General features: G+C 44.1%; 1 protein-coding gene across 2 annotated transcripts in view; it reads right to left on the bottom strand.

Moving 5' to 3' along the window:
- Nucleotides 1-25,697, bottom strand: part of SYN3 (synapsin III) — a 204,293-nt gene that overhangs the window by 20,494 nt on the left and 158,102 nt on the right. For both annotated transcript variants that reach the window (XM_086753814.1, XM_086753806.1), the window contains exons 7-8: nt 13,452-13,514; nt 3,885-4,027 (exon numbers count right to left, since the gene is read on the bottom strand). In XM_086753814.1, coding sequence (XP_086609940.1) covers nt 3,885-4,027; nt 13,452-13,514 — 206 coding nt within the window. The remainder of the gene's footprint in view (nt 1-3,884; nt 4,028-13,451; nt 13,515-25,697) is intronic.

Raw genomic sequence — 25,697 nt, 5'->3', positions numbered from 1 at the left:
GCTTCTGTGAGAAGCTGCTGGAAGCTTTCCCCATGCCTGACATGGCCAATGCCAGCCAACTCCAAGACGGACCCACCGCTGGCCAAAGCTGAGCTCATCAGTGATGGTGGTAGTGCCTCTGGGATAACATATTTAAGAAGGGAAAAAAACCCCAAAACAACAGCTGAAGAGAGGAGTGAGAATATGTGAGAAGAACAACTCTACAGACACCTAAGTGAGTGAAGAAGGAAGGGAAGGAGGTGCTCCAGACACTGGAATAGAGATTCCCCTGCAGCCCATGGTGAAGACCATGGTGAGGCAGGTTGTCCCCCTGCTACCCATGGAGATCCACAGAGGAGCAGAGATCCACCTGCAGCCCATGGAGGACCTCACACCAGAGCATGTGGATGCCCCTGAAGGAGGCTGTGGCCCTGTGGGAAGCCCACACTGAAGCAGGATCCTGGCAGGACCAGTGGACCTGATGGAGAAAGGAGCCCATGCTGGGGCAGGTTTTTACTGGTAGGACTTGTGACCCTGTGAGGGACCCATGCTGGAGCAGTCTGTTCCTGAAGGACTGCACCCCATGGAAGGGACCCACGCTGGAGCAGTTTGTGAAGAACTGCAGCCCACAGGACGGACTCACACAGAAGAAGTTCAGGGAGGACTGTCTCCCATGGGAGACACCCCATGCTGGACCAAGGGAAAAGTGTGAGGAGTTCTCCCCCTCCAGGAGCGGCAGAGACAATTTGTGATGAACTGACAGCAACCCCCATTTCCTGTCCCCCTCTGCCACTTGGAGGGAGGAGGTAGAGGAAACTCAGGAGTGAAGTTGAGCCTGGGAAGAAGGGAGGGGTGGGGGGAAAGTGTTTTAAGATTTCATTTTATTTCTCATTAACCTACTCTGATTTGATTGGTAATAAATTAAATTAATTTTCTCCAAGTGGAGTCTGTTTTGCCCATGACAATAATTGCTGAGTGATCTCCCTGTTCTTACCTTGACCCACAAGCCTTTCACTATATTTTCTGTCCCTTGTCCAGCTGAGGAGGGGGAGTGATGGAGTGACTTTGATGGGCACTCACCGTCCAGCCACAGTCAATCTGTCACAGGGCTACAACAGTGTACAGTCAGTATCTTAAAGGAAAGGACCCCAGGCTTTTAGGAATCAGTTGATCAAGCAGATCTGTGACCAAGATGCCTTCAGCATTGCTTAGGACAAGTGGATAGACTAGCAGATCATGGGCTGTTGGTGTCCTCTACTCACCATCTACAAGCTGGGCCATTTCAGCCTAAAAGTAGCTCTAGTTTAGACACAGTTGATATTGTATCCCCTGCAGAGCACACTGAACCACATTTGAGGTGACAAAATCAGAAGTCACACTCATTAAACTAGAAAGGAAAGGGTATTACCCTCTTACTAAAAGCTGGTGGCAAGGAATACTCCACTCCTGAAGTCAGCAGCTGCTTCAAAGAGTCTTAACTGGAAATGATCCCTCAGTTTGTCCCCGAGTGTGGAAGCATAATTTCTGCCCCAATTTCCCCTGCCACATGAGCAGTATTCATGTTTTCTCTTCACCAGAATTACAATGACAGTCAAATACATTTGGTGGAATTTTAGGCATGTATCACATGCTGCTTATCTGCTGCTTTGAGACTGGCCCAAGGCCAGTAGTGGGCTAAGTAGGTGTTAGTAGTGTAAATCTGGAGTCACTGCGCTGAAGTCAATGAGAAACTGAACTCAGTCCTCGGGTCATGGGCTGGAAGGAAGTGCACTGAACATCTGAGGCGGGGAGGAATGCATGAGTCACCCTGGAGCATCCTCCCTCTGGCAGATGCTTGGTGCAAAGTAAACATATTCTGGAGAATTTCAGTACATAGTCTTCTCTCAGAAAGAAGGGGGCTTTTAAAGTCTACATGTGTGGGTAAAGGTATAAAAATACTGAGTAGATTCCATGGCTGCCAGATCAAAGCAATTCGCTTAGTACGACGCTACTGCAGATGCTGTAGTTGCCTTTGAGGCTGAGATTTGCTAGCATCACTAATGATTTTGAGTCTTCTGTTTGAAACACCAGTGAGAGCTCCGATATTCTGGGTACTTTTACCTCTGTCCTTGGACATAATAGGGACTTATTTGTACCATAGAAATAACCTTCTGTTCTGTCTGATGCTGGGATGGAAGGAACAGCCTCCAATGGGACTGAGGATACTGTCCTCCCAGGCTCATGTCCATAAATGGATCTCTCAATAGAAGTCAACCTTTTGGGTTAGCAAGTTGCTCGGTGAATTTTGCTGTTTGCTTTCTTTGCTAATAAGTTTTGTTTCTCATTAAGGTGTTTCCCGTTCATGGCTGGTTTTGTGTGAAAACATTTTTCATTTAGCAAACAATTGTTTGCGCAGCTATATTCCCAAGCGGGATTAGCTCTTACTGTGACTGCTTTCTTTCCTCAATCATCTGGTATTATTTCTGATCCCTGTCTGGATGAGTGCATGGTGAGTGCAAACAATAAATGGGGAGAGGATATGGTCAGGCTAACTGGGCCTTTGGTTCACTTAGAGGCAGACTGGGAGCAGACTCCGGAGCCAAGGCTGGGTAGGTTGGCAGGAACAGGGAATGTTAATTGATATTTTAAACCTTCCTTCCTCTGGCCAATTTGAGCCAGCCTCCCTGAGATGTTAGTGTAATATTAGGCAACTGTGCTATTGTTGACCTGATCAGATTTAAAACAATTTTTTTTCTCACTGAGTTCACATGAAGTAGCCAAGGATTCCACAGGTCCTTCCCATGAAGTCATTATCTAGTTTACTTAAATACCTCTGCGCTAGGAATCCACCTGGGAATTTTAGGCAGCTAAAGCTGAAAAAAATGTGATTGTGTACATTTGATTATCTTATTTCAGTATGTTTCACCTGAACTATGGCCTGGGTGTTTGCAAACATGGACCCAAAACTCACAGTGTTGTGGGTGTTAGGTAACATATAAAATTTATCCGGTGACCTGAAGAATGTACGGCTGGAGCTGTCTACTTGTCCAGAATTTTGTAGCTGGATAAGGAGTTTCTGGAGAAGCTGTGCTATTTGGCTTTCCTCACCTACTGGTTTGCAGTAAGAAGAAACAGGTGTCTTACTGACTCATGTGGTTACATATTTAATTGAGCTTGATGACTGCTGTAGTTTGGCTGAACAATTTTTAATATTTTTAAACATACTAGTGTTGAGGGTTGCCTTCATGCCACCTCCCTCCCTACCCCACGGGGCAGGGAGAAGCTCTGGGGCACCTACAGAAATGTCTCTCCTTCTCCTTTCCTTTGTACTTTTCAAGGAGCATACATGCAAAATGCCCACAGAAGTCCTGCATGCTGACCAGGCTAAGGCCGTTTGTACCTGGTGCTGTGTTCTCCTCATGTCCTCATGTGATTGTGGTGCTGTGATCTCCAGCTGGGGAGAGGATGGAGTGTTGCTATGGGTTGGACACTGTAGGACTCCATGAATTGCAGTTGGCTCAATCTTTTTTATCGTTTCCCCCAGGCGGGAAGTGGGTGGGTTCAGTTCCCACTAGAGGGCACTGGGAGCTGGAGAATTTTGCTGGGAAAGATGAGCCCTTTGACAACAGGAGGGAGAGGTGATAGGTGATGGCAGACCACAGTTGGTATAGTGGGAACTGACTGATTCTCAGAAACAGGTAGAGAGAGAGAGATTTACCTTCCAGAAACAATGAGCTGATGGGGAGTAATGGAGAAGATGATCAGTGGATGAAGGATCTGGGTTCAGAGGTGGGAGGAGAACAGCAGGGCTATTCTTCAAAGAAATTAAGTCAGCTTCCTACTCCTGCCCAGAGCAGACACCGACTGAATCACATCCACAGCACTGTCTCCCCCCCCGTCTCACTCTGACATAGCCACGCACTCACATGTAAGCTTTGTAGTTGCTGCCGATTTTCTGGATTCGGATGTCATACTTGGAGTCAATGAACGGCTCGGCGGTGGCATAGGTTTTTGCCATGGCTACTATGCTGGCCATGTCCCGGAAGTCGTGCTGGTTCTCAACTTTGACCTTGATTGCCGAAATCCAGTGAAAAAGTGAGAAGAGCAAAAAGAATAGGAATAGTTTGTGAGCAGAAGTCGTCTCTGTGCCTGAATAGCGCAATGTTTGCTAAAACCCACACAGATAGAGCTGAGGACAGAGAAGGAATTGTGTGATTTAGAGGGAAGTTCCCCAGACCAAACCAACCCAGAGCAAATCAACCCCTTTCTCTTTCCTTATGCACAAGCCCTAGTAAACCTGGCACCAGGGAGGCAGCTAGACCTTTGCCCAGATGGCTCTTGCTAATGCTTATTGCTTTTATGATGTTTCAGAAGAATATTTCATCTCTTAAGGGCCATTACTTCATTTAAACATTGGAACTACTATTTCCCATGTTGAAATGGATGAAAATAGAGTATTTTGGATGGTGAAGAAATAGAAACCAAATGCCAGGAAACCAACAAGAAAGCTGGTTGTCTGCCACCTCTCGGCTTCAGTTCCCTGACATTTCACGTTAGCCCCCTCCAAACTTGCTTTGAGGAGTGGTGCAGGTCTCCTCACTGGAAACAAGCTCTGAAGGAAAAGGATGTCTTTGGGGCAGCCTGTGATTCTCAGGGAGATTTGTGTGAGTGCGATGCCATTGGCATGTGTGTGGGACAGCTGGTTGGGTGTAGACTTGAGTCACACTTGGAAATGAGAGTGCAGTGGCCTATGAGCTGGAGTTTTTCTGAGAAGTTGGCTTTTCACGGATTTCTATTCAGAAAGAAGGACCAAAACAGTAGAAGCTCTAATGATATTATCAAATCTCTACAAAAGCTCATTGATTTGGTAAAGGAAAACTGAACAAGCAGGTAACAAGAACACAGTGGACAACTTCACCTCATTCATGCTATCAACCTTGGCCTTGAGTCTATTGGCAAAAACTTGTTTGAGGCACCAGAGAAACCCATGCAAGTCTTGCTTGGATCCAGGAAGAGTGGGTTAATTGGTGGAAAAAAGACCAACACTGTGTGAAAAGGGTGAGCAAGTGAGTGGCTTTCTTTATGTATTATCTACACTTTGTAGTTTGGAAACACTTCAAGACCACAGCTGGGTATCACAACCCTGTTCTGCTAAGTGTCTACTCTCTCATGACAACCGGTTGGTCTCTGCCCCAGAAGAGTTTCCCAGTTGCGTCAGTGTGTGTGTTAAAGGAGGGTAATGCCAGACTGTGTGGAGCCAGCTGAAGGAAACACATGCAATGGTATTTGATGTTTCTTCGCAAAGAACAAACAAGTGGTTTTACGTATCTGCTTTCAACCATGAGAGGGCAGGAGCCATCTTCACTAGAGAACAGCGGACAGGCTTGTTGCTAACCTGTTTTACTCTAGATGGTTTTGTGTAAGTGCCAGCTGTAACATAAGCCAAAGATGCAGCCACATCCTGGTGCAGAAAAGCTCTTGAGAACTGGACAGGTTGTAGGGAAGGTGAAAAGTGTAACTAGTTTGACCTGTGACCAGGCATTTCTATATGCCTGAATAAGAAGAAACAAGACCTAAGTCTTTGCTTCTCCTTTTGCTGAACGCCAAATACTCCTGTTCTTTCTCCCTTTTGCTGCGGTGAGGGCTGTGCTCTTGCTATTCAGGGACTCCTGAGAAAAGGAGCAGAGGAAGACAACAGTCATCTATGGAGTGGGACGGTAGGGAAAAAAAAAAAGGAAATAACAAACACAAAGGGGAAATGTAAAGGCAACCATTGCATGTCATCCAGGAGGAGCAGCCTTTCTCTGGGCTGCGTTGTTCCCCTCTGTGCCTGAATGGGGCTGCATGTGGTGGTTGCTGCTCCTGGCACAGCAGGGCAGGATGAGGTAGTAGGAATGCTCTGGAGGCAGTGGGGGGAGTGGAAGAGGGGAGCACCTCACGTGAGGGGAGCCCCCAGCCTGGGCACAGCTTGCAAAATACTAGGAGGGACAATGCAGGCTGTGTCAGGGCCAGGTATTTTTGTTGCACAGATAAGAGCTGTGCTGGGCTGAATGCCATCAAGCAAGAGAGTCCCACCCAGATAAGATGATCTCAGAAGGGACTGCATGGGCAGGCGACGCATGGTGTTACAACATATTCTCCCGGACCCTTTTGGCAATGCAAAAAGACAAAAGCCATTATATAATGACCTACTTGGAACAAGAACATTTGTGGGATCTGAAACAAAGTGCTGCGCTTGTGCAACAGATGTCTTTGGGCCCTAGCTGAACTGTTTGCATCCCTAGCCCAGGAACATTTCTCCCAGAGGGAGACAAAGGGATGCTGCTTCCCTCTCTAGATTGGAATTAGATAGTATTGTTATAACTAGAGAGGAGCTGTACATTCATCTCATTAAATGGGATTCTTCCTCAAGATACAGCATGCTGTGGAAAGATAGGGTCCATTTCTTCCTCCTCTCCATCACCCCCTCCCTATAGGGAGAGAGGGAAAGTAATTTAAAGCGTTTTCTCCAATGGGTCTGAGAATTTTTGGCTGGGTAGATAAAGAGGAAGGGGCTCACTGAGGATACAAATTAAGAAATGAAAAACAAAGAAGATGACTCCCACAGTGATACTCAGGAAACAGCTCTGCCATCTTCCCTGGCCTGTGCCAGAGCTCTTCCCACAGACTTTTCAGAGAAAGCCCCTCACAGAAGTCCCCTTTTAGGAGATTGCGACTTTATTTCCCACCAGGCATCAAAATAATTACCACATCAAAGCTGAAATCTGAGCCATCATTTGTTAATTGTTAGAGCCAGCCAAATTTGACAAAATAACAGCCATGTCCTGGGTTAAGGCTGGTTTAGTCCAGGGTACGGTTATTACTTCATAAACAGGAAGCACTTGAATTACAGTCAAGTTAGATTTATTTTCCTGCCTTATCTATCAAGTCCACCATTTTATTAGCTTTCTACTTTTACATTTTGTATAATTAATTTCCTCCTGCCTTGTAACCCTTTTACACATCAATAAAATATCCATTCTTCTAACAGGACAAAAAACCCTAGAGATAACCAAAGCCAGGGTGGATGTAGTGTGACGCCAGAGGGCATTATTTAAGAAGGTACTATTAAAAAATCATTTTAGAGCAAACAGTTACCAATTTACCTAATAAGGGATAAATCTGTCTTCTAAAATGGCAGGTTTGGCCAATGCATGAAACTGAGAAAAGAACTTGGAAAGAGATCAACAGGAAGCCATTTTTTTCTCTCTTTCTTTTTTTTTTTTTTGCAGCCCTTTTAGGATAAATGCAATATCCCATTAGCTGCGTAGAGGAGTGCAAACAGCGAGTGCAAACACAGCCCCTGCCCTTGCGGCCTGTTTGCTTAGCTGTGCTGGCTGTTTGACCAGCAATAGATTCATTCTGGAGCCATCAGCTGCTGTTTACTGTAGCGTTTTAGTGACCTGTTGTGAAGACTTTGGGCCAGTGTGTTGACAAATGCCTTTTCTGAGTAAGAAAGCTCCCTGGGATAGCCCCTGCTTCCCTTCTGGCTCTCTTCTCTAACCTGAGCACCATCTGCACCCTAGCATGCTCCTTGTTGCTGCACTGGAGAAAGGAGTCTGGCTGGATCCCTAGGGACATGGTCACAGAGATATGACCATCCCTTTGCCCCGTGGTGGCATCTCAGAGGCTGATGCCATGTGACCTGCAGCTGGTGCCCGTTCCTGTCCTCAGCCTGCCCAAGAGGCACTGATCTTCCTGCTCTTGGCTGGAAAGCAGTCTGAGGGACAGATCAGGATGGAACAGTTCTGCCCCATCCCTGCTGTGGACCTTCTTTTCAGGCCTTCCTGCAAGTCAGGATTTCGGAGGACGGGTCCTGGCATTGTTAAAAACACACTATGGATATTTCCTGGGCAGTCTGAGCCACCCCTGAGATCTGTGTAAGCACAGGTTCCTGCAGTGAGGGACCTGGGTAGAAATTTCTCCTTCCTCTGTCTCGCAGTTCCCAAATCTACTGCTTCTTGTATATCCCAGATGTTCCTGGACACAAGGGTCCCAGGACTACGGCACTCCTCTCTCATCTTTAGCCTAAGCACTGCAAGGTATTGCCTCATAGTCTCCTTTTGCTTTCATTAGTTATGTGGCCACATGAGAAAACAGTCAGTCAGCCGAAGTGGCATAATTATAGTAATCATCCCACAAAACTTTGGAGATGGCTTGCAGAAGCAGTTTCTGTGTCCAGACTGGGGTTAGTGGCAGGTTCAGCCAGAAGGTAAGTGTCCAAGGCTGAGCCAGGGCCGGGCTTGGCAATGTGGTGTTTAAATGAGTCGTGGTAGGCTGTGAAAATGCACTGTCTGAGTGTTTCCCTCCAGAGGAACTGGCATGGCCACACAAAGCTTGTGATTTTTTCATCTGTCTTGACCTGTGCTTAGCCTTTCTGTAGTGACTTTACCATTTTGGGATAGCGAGTCTTCAGGAATGGCTCTGCACAGAGGGTTTCCTGAGTGTCTTCTTCCCTCTCCCCCAAATTATACTGCTCTTCTCAAAAAATACCCAATCCAACCAACCCACATTCAGTTTAGGCCTAACTTTGACCCACCTCAAAATAACAAAGACAGAACAGAATCTGCATTTCCTTATTATCCTCACACTGAAGTTCTCCAGAGTTATGCTGCCTTTGATGCATTAAACCTTATAATCCCTACTAACTTCCTAACAAAGAGCTTCTCTCAGCCCCAGGTCTTGACAGCTTTGGTCCCCAGTGCCCTGGATCAGTCACTGTTTTCTGTGTCCAGCAAAAGCTTCCAGAGTGATGTGCAAGAAATGGGGATGCTTTTGCTATTTTCAAGACGGGTGGTACCTTCTCACTCATGAGTCAGTGGGAATGCAGTGATTGGGCTGCTCTGTTGTGAATGTTACATGTCAAGTCATTATTTGTCCTCTGTAAAAGAAAATATTTGTTCCTTGACAAACCAAGGCAGCCCTTTCCCCTTCCTTTCCTCTTTAACCCACTGGATTTTCAAAGCTCTCACTTTTGGAACATTCTATTTTCAGTCCCGAGAGAGACAAGGTGACGAGCTGTCCTTCCTGATAAAAAGCTTGCAGTATTTTTACATTACAGAGTGGCTCTGTTTAGTTTGTGCTATATTTATACCAGGGAAAAAAAAAAAGTAGAGAAGTCTTTCCCATCCCGTAAGAGAGAAAATAACTCTGACCACATTATTATGAACAACAAGTTTTTCTTCTACAATGTAATAAATTCATCTGAGCCGGGATTTGTACTGGGGAGGTGTTTGCATAATTATGGAGCAGGAGGGGACAGGAGGTGACTCTTAAACTGGCCTAATTAGAGAGGTCTAAAAATAAAGTAAGAGTAGCAATATATATATATAGATATAAAATTCATATAAATATATATAAAGCCACATGAACAGATGCTGTGTTTCCTCTCTTTGCAGATCTGGCAGTTGTTTCCTTCTCATGATCTGATGGGGAAGAGGTGAAGAGGCTCTTTGAGTGAATTTGCAGTGCTGGGGTCTGTTCCTAGGGCACTTTGGGGTCATGTTAGCACACAAATGGCAGATATTAACACACTCAGAGCTTTATTCTTTTCCATGAGCTCTGGCATTATGAGATCCGGAGTCAGGAAGAAGTGTTGTTCCTTTCTCACTGTAGTGCTCACCCTATTCAACAGAGACCCCCAGTCACTTCTAGGGTGGGTAGGCTCAAACTGCACAATGCTTAAAAATGTCTTGACCTCTTAGGAACTGCTGGGAGAACAATAGTTCTGTTCTGCACAAGAAAGGACATCTCCTCTCAATGTCCATCCATGGTTTCCCTGGAAGAGTCCTTGAGTACTGTTGGCCCCATGAGCCTAAGCAACTTAAATACAACATGAGAGAGGTCCTTCTCTGCTGACTTAGTTGTAAACAATTGTCTAAGCAGTATTTCTACAGATATGGTATTTGTATTGATACTGTATTGGACCAACAACTCACAGAGCACTTGTTATGATCTTCCAGTGCCAATAAAATATGAAGTGACTCCAAATTTTGGAAGGGGGATAATGGTGGTCATGGGAGGGGCTGAGCGGCATATGTCCTGTTTTTAGACAAAAAGATTGTCTGGGGCTCCTTTGTCTCTCTGAGTGAAGGCTATTCCTGGTGCGTCTGTTCAAGTCAATAGAGTAGCTGTTGTTTCTGGATTTCTCAATGGAAATTTCAAAAGATGCCTTTTATTGCAAAATTATTGCACCCTACATGCATGCATCACTTGGAAAGAGCATTTCTGTCATTAATGGTATACTGCCACTCCTTTTGGTTCTAACCTTGAATACTAACTATTCCTCTTCCAGGCTAAAGACAGTCAATAGACACTGTTTCTTACAAGTCCTAACATGGTTATTTTTCATCTTAGCTTTGAGGATCCTCTGTTCAACCTTCTGATTAAAGAATGTGGTGAGTGAATTTTGTCAAAATGTTGTGAAAACAAATGATATGTGAAAATGAAAGTCTGACTATTATAATTATGCTCTTTCTAGCCGTTATTGCAAAATATAAACACTCAGCACTTCTTAGAGTGCCAAGAGCCTTATGAACATGAATTAGCAATAAGTATCAGGTAATCATTATCATCCCTCTGGTCTGTAACACAGAGAAACTGAAGAAGAACAACTGTGAAATGACACAAATCTCCCTGCAAGTCAATGGTGGATCTCTTTGGGGAAGAGGCCTTTTCTGTGTTCAGAGTTTTTCTGGCTCCTGGCCACTGCCTCCGTACAAATAAAGAATAGCAGTGTTTGGACTTCCCATCTTTGCTCATTCTTCTAAGTCTTGATGTCTCTGAATACATATGATTTTATCATTAATAACAAGAAAAATGTAAGTACTTCCTTGACAATTTCTGCTGTTAATGAGATTATTATCTGAACGCTCACATCCTTTGATGCACCCATTACAGGCACAAATGCATGGCTTGCTATCTTGGCATCGTTTGTTGCAGTAAGTACTATTTTTAATATTCACATGTGTACTTTGGCTAATAGATTGGTTATTTTATCCTTTGTTTCTTCAGTCACTACTTTCACACAAAACATGACCCAATGCAGGTGCTTCATTAACATTTACTTTCTTACACTCATCTAAACCAAAAGCAAACCTCCCTCTTTTCATACTATATTTTACAGGTGAAGACCTACTATGTCCTGCTATCACCTTCCAAAGACCAATGCAAAGAAATCCTTTTAGCTCTCTGTAATCTCCTTATAGTGACTGGTTATTACTTTTACATTATGATGGTTAAAACCACCGTCATGTCTCCCGGAAACTTTCCTCTTCTGAATCACTTAATTGGAGGCTTGATTTTTTTTACTTATAGCTGTTAATTTTATAGTATACCCATAATTCTTCTTATCTGTATTTCTCGTGATGTTTTTTATCATTTCTTTCTGTCAGTCTCACTTGGGCTTGAACCCTATTGTCTTAAAAACAACATGAAAAAAATTCATGTTAGTTATCTTTTAAACCAACCTATTTGTTCTTTATTTTATTTTAACTTTCTCTCTTCTCTTTTTGCTCTATGCAATGAAATGCAATGGGACTTCAAGAAGACTAATTTAATCAGTCTCAATTTTTCTTCAGGCTGCCTGTGGCTGGAGAAGGGCCCAAACTAAAACCATAAGGTCAAAAACTCTTCCTTCCTGTACCTTCCCCATCTACTGAACAAAGTAATCTTGAAACTCTGTGCCCAAATCCACATCCAGACTTTGCTAGTAGTTCCTAATTTCATAATGGTCTAAAGTAAACTTGGCCTCAGACCAATTCTTTCTTCTAAGATAGTGGCTGTCAGCCTATCTGCATCTGGAGTGACTTCCTACTCACACCCCTTGTACCACTGTGTACAACTGTGCCTGGAGTTTGAATGGAAACTCTCTTCCACTATAACTTGTAATAGCAAAATTTAACATCATTAAAGAAAAAAATGAGAGGGAAAGTGAGAGGTGGAAGAAGATCTTGTGTCTGGTGCAGAATGCAATAGCTAAATATTCTGCTGAGAGTTTTGTCTGGAAAGACTGTTAAGATTGAGGTACTTTTCTCTGATCCTACCCTCATTTCTGTAGCCACCAAGGGTCCTTTGTGCATAAGAGAGACACATGAAGCCCTCCCTACATTATAGGTGAAATTGCAGAGCAGTCCAAGAGATCCAGGATTACAGGGTCTTGAGGAACTTGAAACCTTTCCTCAGGGAGAGGTTTCTTCCTCCTGGTTTGTCCTGGTTGGATTTTGCTAATTAAATCCTTCCTAAGGATATGTTCAGTGGCTCGCTCTACAAGCAGCTCTAGGCTGTCCACATGTACTCTAATTCAATGACACCTCTGCCTGTTTAACATATGCAGCACCAATATTTTAACAAACATTTCCTGCTTATTTAAATGTTTATTCTTTGATGCTGAAAGCCAAATCCACCACTGGACCAGGAATCCAAGCCCACTTCCTCTTCGGCAGGTACCATCCAGACAGGGGAACATTGCAACCAAAACAAGAAAGATTTTGAGAGCCTTCATGTGCAATCCAAGAAGCCAGAAAGGGCCTCTGTTTCCAGAGCGTAAGCAAACAAGCTATACCAAGTTTAAGTTTGGCATACCTATATATAATTTTCAAGCAAAGTGTGAGGCTGGGAGAAGGTCTCTCTGCTCTAGGGAAGCACTGTGACAGGGGTATCAGTTACAAAGTTCGTATATCACCCATTTGGACTCAGAGATGATACAACAGAATTTCCTACTTCTGAACAAATCAAGTATTAGACAGATAGGGGATACTTTTTAAAAAGGTATATGCAAGAAAGAGGAGGCTAAAGTGCAGCAGGAATGTGCTGGCGATGCCTCACCTGAAAGGGGAGCCCAGTCACCCCAAGAAACAGGGCCTGCTAAGTCACTGAGGGAATAAAGATCCCAGAGAGCCTGGGAAAAACAAACAGGTCCTTCTGGGGAGAGAACTGTTTTTCAGGATTCCTTGGCAGACAACCAGACACTTTGCTTTGTAAGGTCTTGTTCTTCCTTGCAAGGAGGAAAAAAATAACTGAAGGGCTCCAGTTTTATTGAATAAGGTCATCATAATGTGCTCAAAAAGACCAGTGCCACAGCTCCTTATTGTGAGAACTATGGGGTGTAGCTGCACATTACAGGTGCTTGAATAAACAACATTACCATTTTTAGGAGAAGAGAAATATATAAAAGACAAGCCTAATGACTTCAGCCCAGCCAGCTTTCCCGCCAGTCTTCACAACCCCCCTTCCCACATCCCAGACAGCCTCCAACCCAATACCACTGCCTGTCTCCCTGTGCGTGACAGCGGAAAAAGGCCTTTTCTCCCACAGGAACAGCCAGTGCAACTCAGATAGGCTGTGGGGAGGTTTAACCCCTTCGCTGGCTGGCCACATTTCGTGTACGATCACAGGAATGCTGTGCCAAATATATATCTGTTTCCTGAGATATACATATTTTTTCTTTTACTTACCTTCCCCATTCCAGCATGAGCATGTCCCAGCTTGACCACTACAGGGAAATTCGGAGTTGCGAGCTGAAAGACAAAAGAAGGAGCTCCTCATTAGTTATTTCTTTCCAGCCATTGTATTTGAAATAGTTTACTTTTATTTAATAGCTTTTATCCTCTTCCTGGATGCTGATGGGAGGATAAAAAGGTCAAACAAAGATTGTCCAGGTGGTAGGACAATAAGCAAATAGCTCTTCACTGGAACCCATATGATCAGAAATGGAGGCCAGGCAGAACTCTCAGATCTGACCTACTTTTGCTGCCTGATAGCAGTAATCTCTAAAACCTTCTTTTTTTTTTTCCTGTTGCTTTTTCCACCCTGTATGGCATGGATGTGTGTGCACCTATATGCATGTAGAAAAAGCTGCACCTGCAAGCTTAAGTAAGTGAAAACTTTCAGATGCAGAAAACATCTGAATTGTGAGAAATACAAGTGCTGTTTTTTTTTTTTTTTCCCACACAGACCGCTTTGGCCTTTAAAGTGAGTGTGAGCAGTCCTTAAGCAGCTCCCGTTCCCCTCCTGTCAGCAGCGCGGCAAGGAGAGAGGGGACGGGGGCCAACCCTTGAGTGCAACTCACAAAGTCCGTCTATTCATAAAGCCTCTTCCTCTCTTCTCTAACTTCAGGGGTGTGTATAGGGAATAAAAGAAAACAAAGAAGGGTTGGAATCAGCAATAAAAATAGAAAAAATTTTGTCATGTCTTCTCCCTGGGTTGTGTCTACATTGGGCAGGGTCCTGCCATCCGAGCCATGCATCTTAGTGCACATGTGGGATTTTACTTGAAGAACTGCAAGTATCCTTTCTGCCTTCTACTCCCCAGTTTCATGCTTATGCAAGGATTCACTTGGAGTGATTGGCTGAGAGCTGGGTGGTTGGACTGGTAGGAAGTGCACATGCCAGGAGTAACTGGGATATATAAACCACACCTCACCTATGTACTGGTGGTCCATTTCTACGCCTCTGCTTGACATCCCTGGGATCTTCATCTTGGCCTGTGCTCCCGATTCTTGTGATCCAAATATTATCTCTTCAGCACATGACCTGTTATTTTTTTTATTGCATATTTCATTTTCATTAATGAGAATTCGTTTAAAAGACACTTTTGTCTTTACCTAAATGCCTGAAGCGATGAGCTCTATTCATTAAACAGTTAACCTGGAGATCTGGCAATGGGACGGAGTTGAATTTTGACAGATAAATGGCTCTCCTATTTATTTAAGCTTGAGAATAGATAAACAAATTGTTCTTGTGCTAATTACCAATTGTCTGTACGGACAGGCAGGCGCTACACCCTAAAGATAGAACGGTGCTGCAGTCTCCATCTGTGGCAGCTCACTATAAATAACAAAATTACTAATGAACACTGATATGTTTTGCTATTCGGCTGCTTATGTAAAGAAATATCACAGGAGAGGGGAACAGTGAGTGCATCACGTTCTCAAGCAACCTGTGTCACTTGTGAGGAACTTCTTCAGGCAGAAACATGAAGGATCCTCTTTGGACCACATAAGGGCACACAGCTGCAGTAAATCACAGTCCCGGCACAGGCAGGGGCCAGCACCCACTGTTTCAGAAGAAGAGGCAAAGGACTGTGACAGGTGGCCATCCTGAAGTTCTGTAGTTAAGCATGTGTCCAGACACATGGGTTTGTGCTCTGTTTCCTCCTCGCATCTCTAATTCATTGTAAGAGCCTGAAATTTAATTTGCTGCTGGCATAAGTGAATCAAATGGAGGACTGCACCTGAGGCTTACTGAAGATAGGGCTATGGATGGACCGCACCAGACCTTTAATGCTGGAAGATGAAGTTAACCTAGTAGTCAGGGCATGCACCTGCTCAGGCTCTGGGAGAGGTGGCTCACTTCCCGGCTCTGTCGTCCATGCCCCTATTTGAGCCAAAATGCTTGCAAGCCCCGGCCTCTGTTCCCTGTTTGTGAATGGAGGTGGTAGCTGTTCCTACTGCACAGGAAAAAACAAGCTGAATGCTGCAAGCTGGCCTGATACCCTGGCAAGGAGACCGAAGAAGTGTGCGGGATAGATAATGTTGTATCACTGGCTCAGAGCAGCTGAAGGCAGGAAACGGCATCTCTGCTGCCCCATTTGTGTACCCTACCTGCAGGTTTTGCTGAGGGAGTCTGGCTTGAGCATGGGGCCCAGGAGTGGGAAGCATCTGTTTTCCTGTGTACATGCAAAGAAAGATTGGGATCCGATAAACAACCAAAGTTTACTGCTAGCCTGGAAGAAAACACCGGCAATGACAACGCTCTGTTCAAACCTTTCCCTTTCTCTTTGCTTCTTGGAAACATGAGCTCAACTTTCTTGGTAAGGCTTGGCCTCATCCCACGTAGGGGTGACCAGCTGGTGCCAGAGCATGCTGGAGTCACAAGCCGCTTGAGCTGGCCATAGTGCGTGATGCTTGGGCTGAAACACAGATCCAGACTTGGACTGTGTAGCAGCCTTGCTGGGTAAGCTGCAGCTCTGGGGAAATGCTGGCTGATTATTTGCCGGGAGTTTGCTTCTGCTACTGAAACTCCACCAAATTTCCATGTACATGAACCTGCCTTATGGAGGAAACAATGAGACAGAGCAGCACATACACATGGCTGCATTTTGTAATGGGTTTATCTAGTGACAACGGAGTGCCCTTAGTCTATGCTGAAGTTAAGTGGAATCAAAAGCTCTCAATAATCCACAGGACTAAAGCAACCAAAGTCCATGACCAGCCGATAATGGAGCTAGGAAGCCCTTGCTGAAGTGGTGGAAGTGAGCTGAACTCCATGGCAGTCAAGGAGATATTGCCAGCTTCCACCAGAGTCTTGTTGGGACCCAAGTCCCATTTCTGTTGCCGTAAAGGTGGCCAGCCAGCATACTTGGCAAGCACCCAGATGGCTAGGGAAGCCAAAGGAAAGGAGAATGTATTATACACGCCACTGTGAGACAATTCACACACATATGCAGTGGGAAGTTCTGGGGGTGGCCACAGCCACCACAAGGGCAGACCCCTGAGATGTGTAATTATACATGCTTAGTCATAGATTTCCTGGGAAAGAAGATGCTCATAATCAAAGGATTGCACTGGAGTTTAATAAGAAAAGCATGTTTTTACTGAAATCATGCAAAGCAATGTCTTTCTATGTGTTTGTTTCTGTGTTGTAAGGGCTCTTTATACTTGAAAAAAATGGGGAGAAACACTGTGATGCTTTTAAAATGTGCATGAATTGTTGATGGGGCTGGTATATATGATGTCTGTGGGTTTTGAGATGGGACTGTAGCACTGCAGCTAGCTCAGTGATCAGATGCGGGATGTTAGTTCATATACATAACTCAACCCTTTGAATTAAAATCCTATAAATATATTCCCAGATATTGTCACACAAAAGCCTTCAGATGGCAAAGTTTACATATGCATTTAGAACTTGATGCATGAAGATGCCTGTTTAGAGTCAAGCAGGAGTTTGAATCCTGAACTGGGAACTCAGCAAAGCCCTCCTGGGTAGGGGCAAAGGGAGAGTTATGAAGTTAGTTCCAACTTACAATACTGGTGGCCCAAAGTATAAAATTTTAGCCCCTGATTTTAAGGGCTCTGCTCTGTGTGTAGTGTCACTGCAAGGATCACTTTGCAGTTAATCAGTATTTTGGCACTGGTGTGTAAAAGTGAGTGCTGGTATGCATACATTAGCCTTTATTTGAAAACACATGACTGTAAATTATGACACTTTCCCCTTTACCCTCTGCCTCTCTTTTCCAACAAATAATGAGGTTTTCAATACTTCTTATAAATATACAAATATTTTCTGTATTTATTGCTGGTGGAGCAGTGGAACAGAGTTGGATATAAATTGATCTGCAGAGAGAAGTCTTAGATGAAACCTGATCTGTTACATAAATACAATGCTTTCCACACTTTAATTTCACCTCGAGAAAGATGCTGGTCTTAGATCCACAATTTTGTGTACTGTCCTGTAGTCCATAAACAATGCAGAATGGTTTTTTTTGTTTCCTTCTGCCGTGTTTAGTTTTGTGTGTTAGTTCACATTATCCAGCTTATCTCTTATGATGCACTTGCAGTTTCTGGTGTTACTCTTCTGCAAAGCCTTTTCAGCCAATACTAAACTGAATAGTCCAGAGTGCAATGACATCATGCATGATATTAGGAAGGATTTAGGGAGATGGGAGAAGGAGACATTAAAACTTTGGTCTCTTGGCACCAGTACTGTATTACCATAGTGTCTATGGGCCTGAAGCCCCATAGCATAGCACTGTAATTTCTGCTTCACCCTTCCCTCAGAAGTAATACTGTGAATTTTTCAAGTTTTTATGCTCTAAAACTGACCTTTCTGCTTATTTAGCTGCCTTTACTTGTATGATGACAAAGTTTGTTCTGGGTGGGTACCTAATGGATTATGGGAATGTTGTTCATGCACTTGAGAGCTAAATGTTGAAAGTAATGTGTGTGACATTTCCCTGGTGCCAATTAAGTTAGAGGAGCAGTGCATATATATGACATCCTGTAAAAGCAAGCAAGCTGATTCAAACCTACAGGAAAGTAATGATGTCATGACACGATGTCATCGTGTTTATGGAACTATCTTACTGAAAATCTGAGCTGAAAATCAACACTGGTTGCATGCCAGCCTTGCCAGGCATGGCAACGTCAGGGCTGTATAGTGAAATACGGAGGAGAAGCAGTAGTGCTCCCTATCATTCACTTACTCACTCAAGATTTGATGTAATCACCAACTCCATGCAGAATGGCTCACTCAGGGGATTAACACTGTGGCCCCCCGGAGGTTTGTGGTGGCCAATGATTATGAGAGACAAGTCCGTCCCTTCTGCCGTTTATCAGATCAAATATAGTGTAAGAAACAAAAAGCAATGATGGGAGAACATGTTAAACAATAAGAGTTGCCAGCATTAACATCTGTGCTCTATTAAGGACATGTGATATGGATTCCTTTAAAATACACACGTGTGTATTCATTACTGTATTATAATTATAGCACAATAATGAAAAAATCATTAGCTGGGGAAAGAGGGCCTACGCTTCCAAGACAGCTGAACTAAATCCTGAGGAGCAGTAGGTGTCCTCAAGGGTCTCTGGAGGAAGCAGGAGATAGGTGTTATGATGACAAAAACCAGGAGATATTTGTGACAGAATGAGTTCAATAACAGCTGGATCAAGACAGCATTGTACAAAGTAGGACCTAAAGAAGCATGGTGATCGGTAGATCAAATTGGAATAATCTAACACACTTGTTGCAAAGCACTGTGAGGCCAGAGGCCAAAGTTTTAGTTAGCAAGCAAGCAAGCAAGTTTTGGAGGTGGCATAAAGAAGAGGCAAGAATGAAGCTACTGATTACAAGGTTTTAGGGGAGAGAAAACATTCAATAATTTGAAGGGGACCTCACTGCTGCAGGCCTGGATATCTACGAGAGCAGTGGGAGGACCAGGAATGAGTGCAAAGCAAAGGGTTAGATTTAAGATGCTTTAGATGGATGGACTTTCCATTTCATTTAGCACTGAAGCTGAGACCTCCAGCTTCAGCTAGGAATGAACACAGTGAGTAACTAGATGGAGATATTCTATAAAACGGTTTGTACAACTAAGTGAAGTCAGCAGTGCCTTAGGGCACGAAGATCCTTCAAGGTGGTAAAAAATATCCTTTGATTCTATCATTGCTTTTAAAAAGCACAACACACACACACACACAAAAGAAAACCCAACAGCAACATGACTTAGTCCCCACATCCTCGAGTAAACAAACCACAAATTGATCTTTCAAGGATCCTAACACTCACTGTAGTTAGAACAATTCACGGAAGTGAGTGGAAAGGGTTAAGCATGAATTGCAACTTTTTGTCATTAATTCCACCTCTAATGTTACTTAACTTCTCCTTTATTTGAGACAGGATGCTTTTGGATTCCCAGTAGTCCCCCTCACCATTTGGAGGATAAGAGTGCGAGCATTTGATATTATTCTCATTCCCTTGGAGCTTCAAGTGTAAGAATTATATGAACATATCCAGACAAGCAGATGCTCAGCAAAAAAAGAATATAGTATGTGTGTGTATGTGCATGCGCGTGCTTCTATTCACACATAAATCTATCAGTCCTGGTCAATAAATTCCCATTACCACATGTTAAAATACAGGCAGATTTTTTAAACGTTGTTATGAGTACACAGAAAAGTTTAATTTCTTAATGTGTGGTGTTTGCTTAGCCAGTATTTTGCAGTGTTGCCTTTAAGGAAGCCTCTTGTCTTTCCTTGTTTGTTAGGAGAGCGAATACATTCCCCCAACTTCTTACCTTGAAAAACTGTTTAAATATTTTTTTTTTGTGAGATGCAGTGGAAGAGAAGTAGAAACTCTTGAGTTTTCTCTCCACCCTGACCTGACCTGGGTACCTTTTGCTGTGTTTCTCTCTAGTTAGAGAATTCCATTCCCCACTTAAACACATTGCAGAGGGAGAGATGGTGAATACCAGTTGTTGACAGGGTGGAGAACTCTCTAGGAATTTTCTTTTGATGGGTTACCTGTGGAAAAACTGTAATGCCTAAGCTGTGGTAGAAGATACAGGAAGGAGACAGAGGGAAAAAAAATGCTTTATGAAGCTATGCTGGAGCATAACTTCAAAGCCATCTCTCTTCCAAAAACCCCTAAGGTTCACAAGACGCTGGCCGACAGAGCTCTCTCTTCACTCAGAAGATTTGACTGTCCCTTTTTTTGCGACAAACTCTGAACTCTCACTGATTTCAAAATGAACAGCATGGGGTTTCTTTGGAGAGAACAAAATTTCCCTGAACTTCACAGTGGAAAACAACCTTCAGCAACAAGCACCGTAGGAGTAATTAGGTCTCGCTGAAGCTGATCACTCCCGTATTACTACTGGTCTCTAATATCCTCATGTAGTCTGCTGCAGGTGCTTTCTTGTCTCCAAAGGGCAAAGCAAAAATGGTTCTCACCCCAGTTTTTACACAAAGTGAAGCCACATGCCCTGACTGAAGGACCCTCCAAAGGCTTGATGGTGATTTCACAACCTTCTGTAGCACATTTGAGACTGATGCAGTTATGTCAGTGTAAAATGAGAAGCAAGCCCTGGGCTTATTAGTACATTCATCAAGAAGTACTCTGCCTAACGCAGAAACGGCTCTGATTGTTTTATTGTAAGTCTCATGCTGTTGTAACTGTGCCAATGACCCTGTGTGGCCTTGGCTGACATTGCCATGTCAGATGCTGGCAGGAAGAGGGCCACAAGCAATGAGCCATGGATGCTGCCTTGTACAGGGAATGGTCCACTGGAACATTTGAAATACCCTCTGGGCTTTTGAAAGCTGTTGGGCAATGGATCACTGCCTCCTTCCTTCTTGTCATTCTTCAGTACTCAGAGCTATAAAAATAGCAGCACAGAGAACCAGGCAGTCACAGCTGGACTTTTTTGAAAGATCCCTGTTTTATTTTTATACTTTTTTTAAAAGCACAGCTAGTAATCTTGATTAATGCTCCAGACCATAAGGGACTTCAGACACAAAGAAGAACGAGGAACATGGGAAGTGCCACCCTGCAGCTGGCATCTCAGGCTACGTCTATACTAGTAAATAGAGTAATAACATAGCAAGGACAACGACCCTGCATTGCCTATACTGTTAAATTAGACTGATCTCTGCAATATTCTGGCTGAAAACAAACAGCCTTCTCCCAAACAATTCCCAAGCACAACATGGAAACCAGCATAGGTCTGCAGCCATACTCTACAGGATACTCTAGAGGCTGAGAGAGTTTGGTAGCATGGCTAGGGTTGGGCCATGTTTCCAGAGAATGTGCCTGGCACTGTATGGTTTGCTGTTGTTAATGTAGCCTTGGTCTGTCTCACAGGGTTGAGCAGGAGAATAGTTTTTATCTCACACTATGTCCTACCTTTCTGTGCTCTCACATCAGTGTTTTATTTTGGTTGTACAGACGTATGGTCTATCACATGTGGCCATATGTCATACCATTCCCATATGATAATGTTCACCAACTACCTTTGTCAGATCGAATTCGTAGTGGGTGCATTTTTCACCTACAGCCACACATACTTACACCACATTTCTTTTGTCTGCTGACCTGGAAAGTCAGGTATTACCTCACATGAGAAATGTTTATGCTATGGGCCCAGTTTGTCCTATTTTACAGCCAGATCTTATTTTCAGCATTTTGAGCCCTTAGGCTCATGCAGGAATTTAAATACTTCACTAATGTGACCCAGCAGTGAGGTATACGTCCCCTCCTTTTTGTGCTCTGGGACGTAAATGTGGAGAGTGTCTCCAAAGCCCTATTCCATGGACCTACCTCCTCCATGGGCTGCACATGGAGTTGACCATTAGCAGCAGCTCTTCTGAACCCTGAAATTGTTGTGGTATCTTTTGTAGGCACCTAGAGCAGGTGGGGGCCAAGTATGAGCCTTGTTCTCCCTACATCCTCATTCTTGTGCTTCACAGTTTCACGCTTCTTTCTCCAGATAAAAATCTTCTATGTTTATCCAGACTAATTTTTGACTCATGTCAGGGACACTGAGGACATGAAAGGCAGCCATTGTATCCTATGATTGAATTAGCTCTGTGTCTCTTGAGATTTCTTAGGAACTTTCAAATTACATGGTTTTGGTAGGAGCCAAAAACTGTGGCTCTGCTCCACCATGTCTCCAAATTCAGCAGTTGCTTGGGGAAGAAAATGAGGTCTCAAAGTGCGAATTTCATGTTTTCAAAGCTGAAAGTGTCATGTTTCAATAATTCTGTGAATGAGCACTAATTAACTTCTTTTAATCCAGAGGGGAAATTAAATGCTTTCAAACTGTAAAAGGGAAGTTTTTCTAACATGCATTTTATTTCTTCATGTTTCATTCTTGAGACTTTTTGAGATTTTGACTTTGGGTTAGGGAAATAATCTGAAACCTTGAAACCCCTCCAGAGCTGAGAAAACCTTCTCCTACTTAGGCTTCAAGGGCATGAGCCCACAATGGCACCACATGGGTATTTGTCTCCCTCTTGTGGCTCATTCCACAAGATAAGATAGGATCCCATTCCACCTGTTTGGTAAAGCCATTAAGAGCTCTCAGCGAAGTGGAAGAAACGTATTCAGTGGGTGCCCTGTGTGACTCTGCGACCTCAGTGCCAAGGGACAACATCGTTTGCCATTAGGAGTCAAAACCAGCAGGGGAGTCGAGCAGGCTCCACACAGGACACAGGCAGAGTTATTTTCAGCTGGGACTGGCTTCTATTTACATCTTTCCCAGCTGTAACAAGAAAGGAGCTCCTGACGCGAACACATTCAGAGGAAGACAGAAGAAACCACTGTGTGGATCAGCCTTTTTCATCTCGCAACCACCACCTCGGTCAGCAGCATTTTTCCCCCGCTGAGCACACACATTGATGTACCGCAGGCTGCAGCGGCCAGGAATGGCAAGCAGCAGGAAGCAAAGAAATTCCTTTCGAAGCAACACATAGACCCCCTTCTTTAGCTTGGGCAAGCCTGGAGCAGAAAAGGATGCTGTGGTGTCTGTGAGCCCACTCCTTCTGTTTTGTCTAGAGAGAAAGGGTTCGCCCTTTACTGGAAAAAGAGGTGGAGATCTGAGTTGATTTCATCTGTGAGGCAATATCTCCACTTCTCTGGGATAAATGAGACAAATGTGAGTGAGCTGGTTCACGCCCAGTACAGGAAGGTATTTGTTTCTTTCCCAGGCACATTACTAAGGCTGTCATGGGATCCAGGTAGGATTCTGGAATGTGGGCAGAAACTCGTATGGAGGAAAATGGGCATGTGCCCGAAAGAAGGGCATCGAGCTCACCAGGGGAGCTCATGCCTGGCACTTTGGCTGGAGGCAGGGCAGGCACAGGGGGTGAGGCAAGAGGAGCAGAGGCACCACTTGCCTACGCTACCTGTTGTCATCGAACGCCCTGTCCTTCCATCGCTGCACGAGCATTGTGCTCGCTCACAGGGAGAGCCTGAAACTAATCCAGAAAGACAGATACTTATTACAATTCTAGCTCTTTTCTTCTGATCAGACTTCATGCCATTAAATTATTTTCCAAAACTGGTCACTGAAGTCTTTTAGAATGGTCCTGGCTTTATTTCTTATGGAGGTAGTGCCAGCACCTCAGAAATGCATCAGCTGAACTTCTCTGCTGAGCTTCTGTGCTGCACAAACACTTGCTATCAAAATACATAGACCAAACTTCAGGGGAGTGGGAGCTCCTTTTAAACAACAACAACAAAAATTTTTGCACCAATGAAAAAAATGTTTACTCTCTCAAAGAAGCTAAATCGTACCTCAATCTGTTTAGGACTACTTAAAAAAACCCTGTAAGATAAAACCTAATCCCAAGTGGGAGAAGCCAAGTGGGATTTTCACTTTTTCTTGTTTTTTTTTTTTCTTAAATTGTGAAATCAAAGAGAATTTTGTATACACTTATCCATGTGGGCTTCTCAACTGATGATTTTTCACTCATCGGTTGTGGATGGGACACTAGAGAAAATGTTCAAAACTTCCCAAGCAGAGGTGGCTCGGCTAATTCCATGCTCAGAGAGTAGCAGGTGTCCAGGCTGTGCGTCTATGCACTTTTGGACTTCAGTAGCCAGACTTTCTGATACCGGACCTTGAGGACAGAGTACTATTTCATATGCATTTTGTAGACAGCCCTAATTAGCTAAATTAGTTTGTCTGCATCATAAATGTAAAGCAGCGCACACTGGATTTGTCTCTAATTTTGGCATTGCTGTGGTGATGGGTTGCAGACTTCTTTTTTTTTTAACTTTCTCATTAGTACTTAGCTTTAGGCATTTGTGAGAAACCACAGCCTCCAAAAGCTCCCACTCCTGTCCTCTTAATTTTGACTCACAAGGTTTTAATGGATGAACAGAAAGCAAAGAAAGCCTTTGGTTCTCATACCATTCAGCAAACCTCCGGCTGGCACTGGCATTGTTTGGGAACCCTTGTGGGGATGAAAGCAAATTCTGTACAGATGTGGCCTCTTCTGAGACCACTCTTTGAGGCCTGTTGATTCTCAGAACAAAAAGCACGTGAGGAGGGTGACTGGCAGGGGATTTCCATGGAGCGCTCTAAGTGAAGTTATTTTAAACTGATCCTTCACCACACAGGGATAGTGATAGTCCTTGGTGGGAGGGGTTTCCCAAAGCACGAATGCTGCTGTGACCCTTTGTACGCAGTGAAATTTTCTGTAACCTCAGGGGGACCAGAGCTGACACATCCGCTTGACAGAGTGGGACACTGCGTGGAGCTCCTCTGGACCGACAGACTCATGAAGCATGTCATGATGCAGGCTCACCAGTTTGGAGCTGGGAAAAGTAGAGCTGGATTAACGTGGCAAAAATGCCACATGTAGATAGATTATACAGGGACAGCTTGGGTGTTTCTGTTCCCAGGCCTTTCTAGGGAGGGAGAGGGATGTTAGCATACATGGATCTCGCTGCTGTGTATTTTTGGACCTTAGGGTCCACCTGTGAGAAGTTAATGGGGTGAAGCCATCTGGTTGGGTATCTCTGTGCCTGCCGTGAAGACACGCTCATGGACCACTTATGATAAATCCTGTCCTTTCTTCCGAAACCCTCATGTAGGGAGTTTATGAGGCATGATATGCAAACCCTGCCCTATGAAAGGATTAACCAGCTCTCAGAAACTGGGAGTGGTAAATGGGGTCCCTCCTGAAGCAAATCCCACAATGAGTACAACTGCTGATTAAATTGAGGCTTTGGATAGTAAAACTGTAACCGGGGCAGGAAATTTGATTACATCCATCAATCCAGCTGCCTGACTTGATGTGGCTAATGCTATCCTGAACTCATCACTATGGCAGCATGGCATCTCACACGTAAAGACTGAAGTCCTGGCTGCACTGAAGGTGATGGGAGTTAGCTAATTCATTTTGATGAGGCTATGGTTTCTTTTGTAATGTCTGGTAAAGAATGTTTATCTCAAATTCCTCTCCCACCCTGAGGTATTTTCACTGTTTTATTGCTCAGTGATGCAACTTTTAAGCAATCCTGTGAGGATGGCCTTTTGCGCCCAAAGTTGAGGTGGACCGAGAGTAGGAGGGCAGCTGAGAGACTGTGGTCCATCATCCAGCTTATGATGCAAGGTCCCAGGGGAATGTGGACCAAAGCCAACTCGAAGCGTCCCCACAGCAGGGAGAAGCAAGCTCTTCCGGGAACTTGGAGCAG

This window comes from Chlamydotis macqueenii, chromosome 1 (genome assembly GCF_036417535.1).
Source record: "Chlamydotis macqueenii isolate bChlMac1 chromosome 1, bChlMac1.mat, whole genome shotgun sequence".
NCBI lineage: Eukaryota > Metazoa > Chordata > Aves > Otidiformes > Otididae > Chlamydotis > Chlamydotis macqueenii.
The sequence above is the reverse complement of the archived record's forward strand: the minus strand, read 5'-3'. Positions and strand labels throughout refer to the sequence as shown.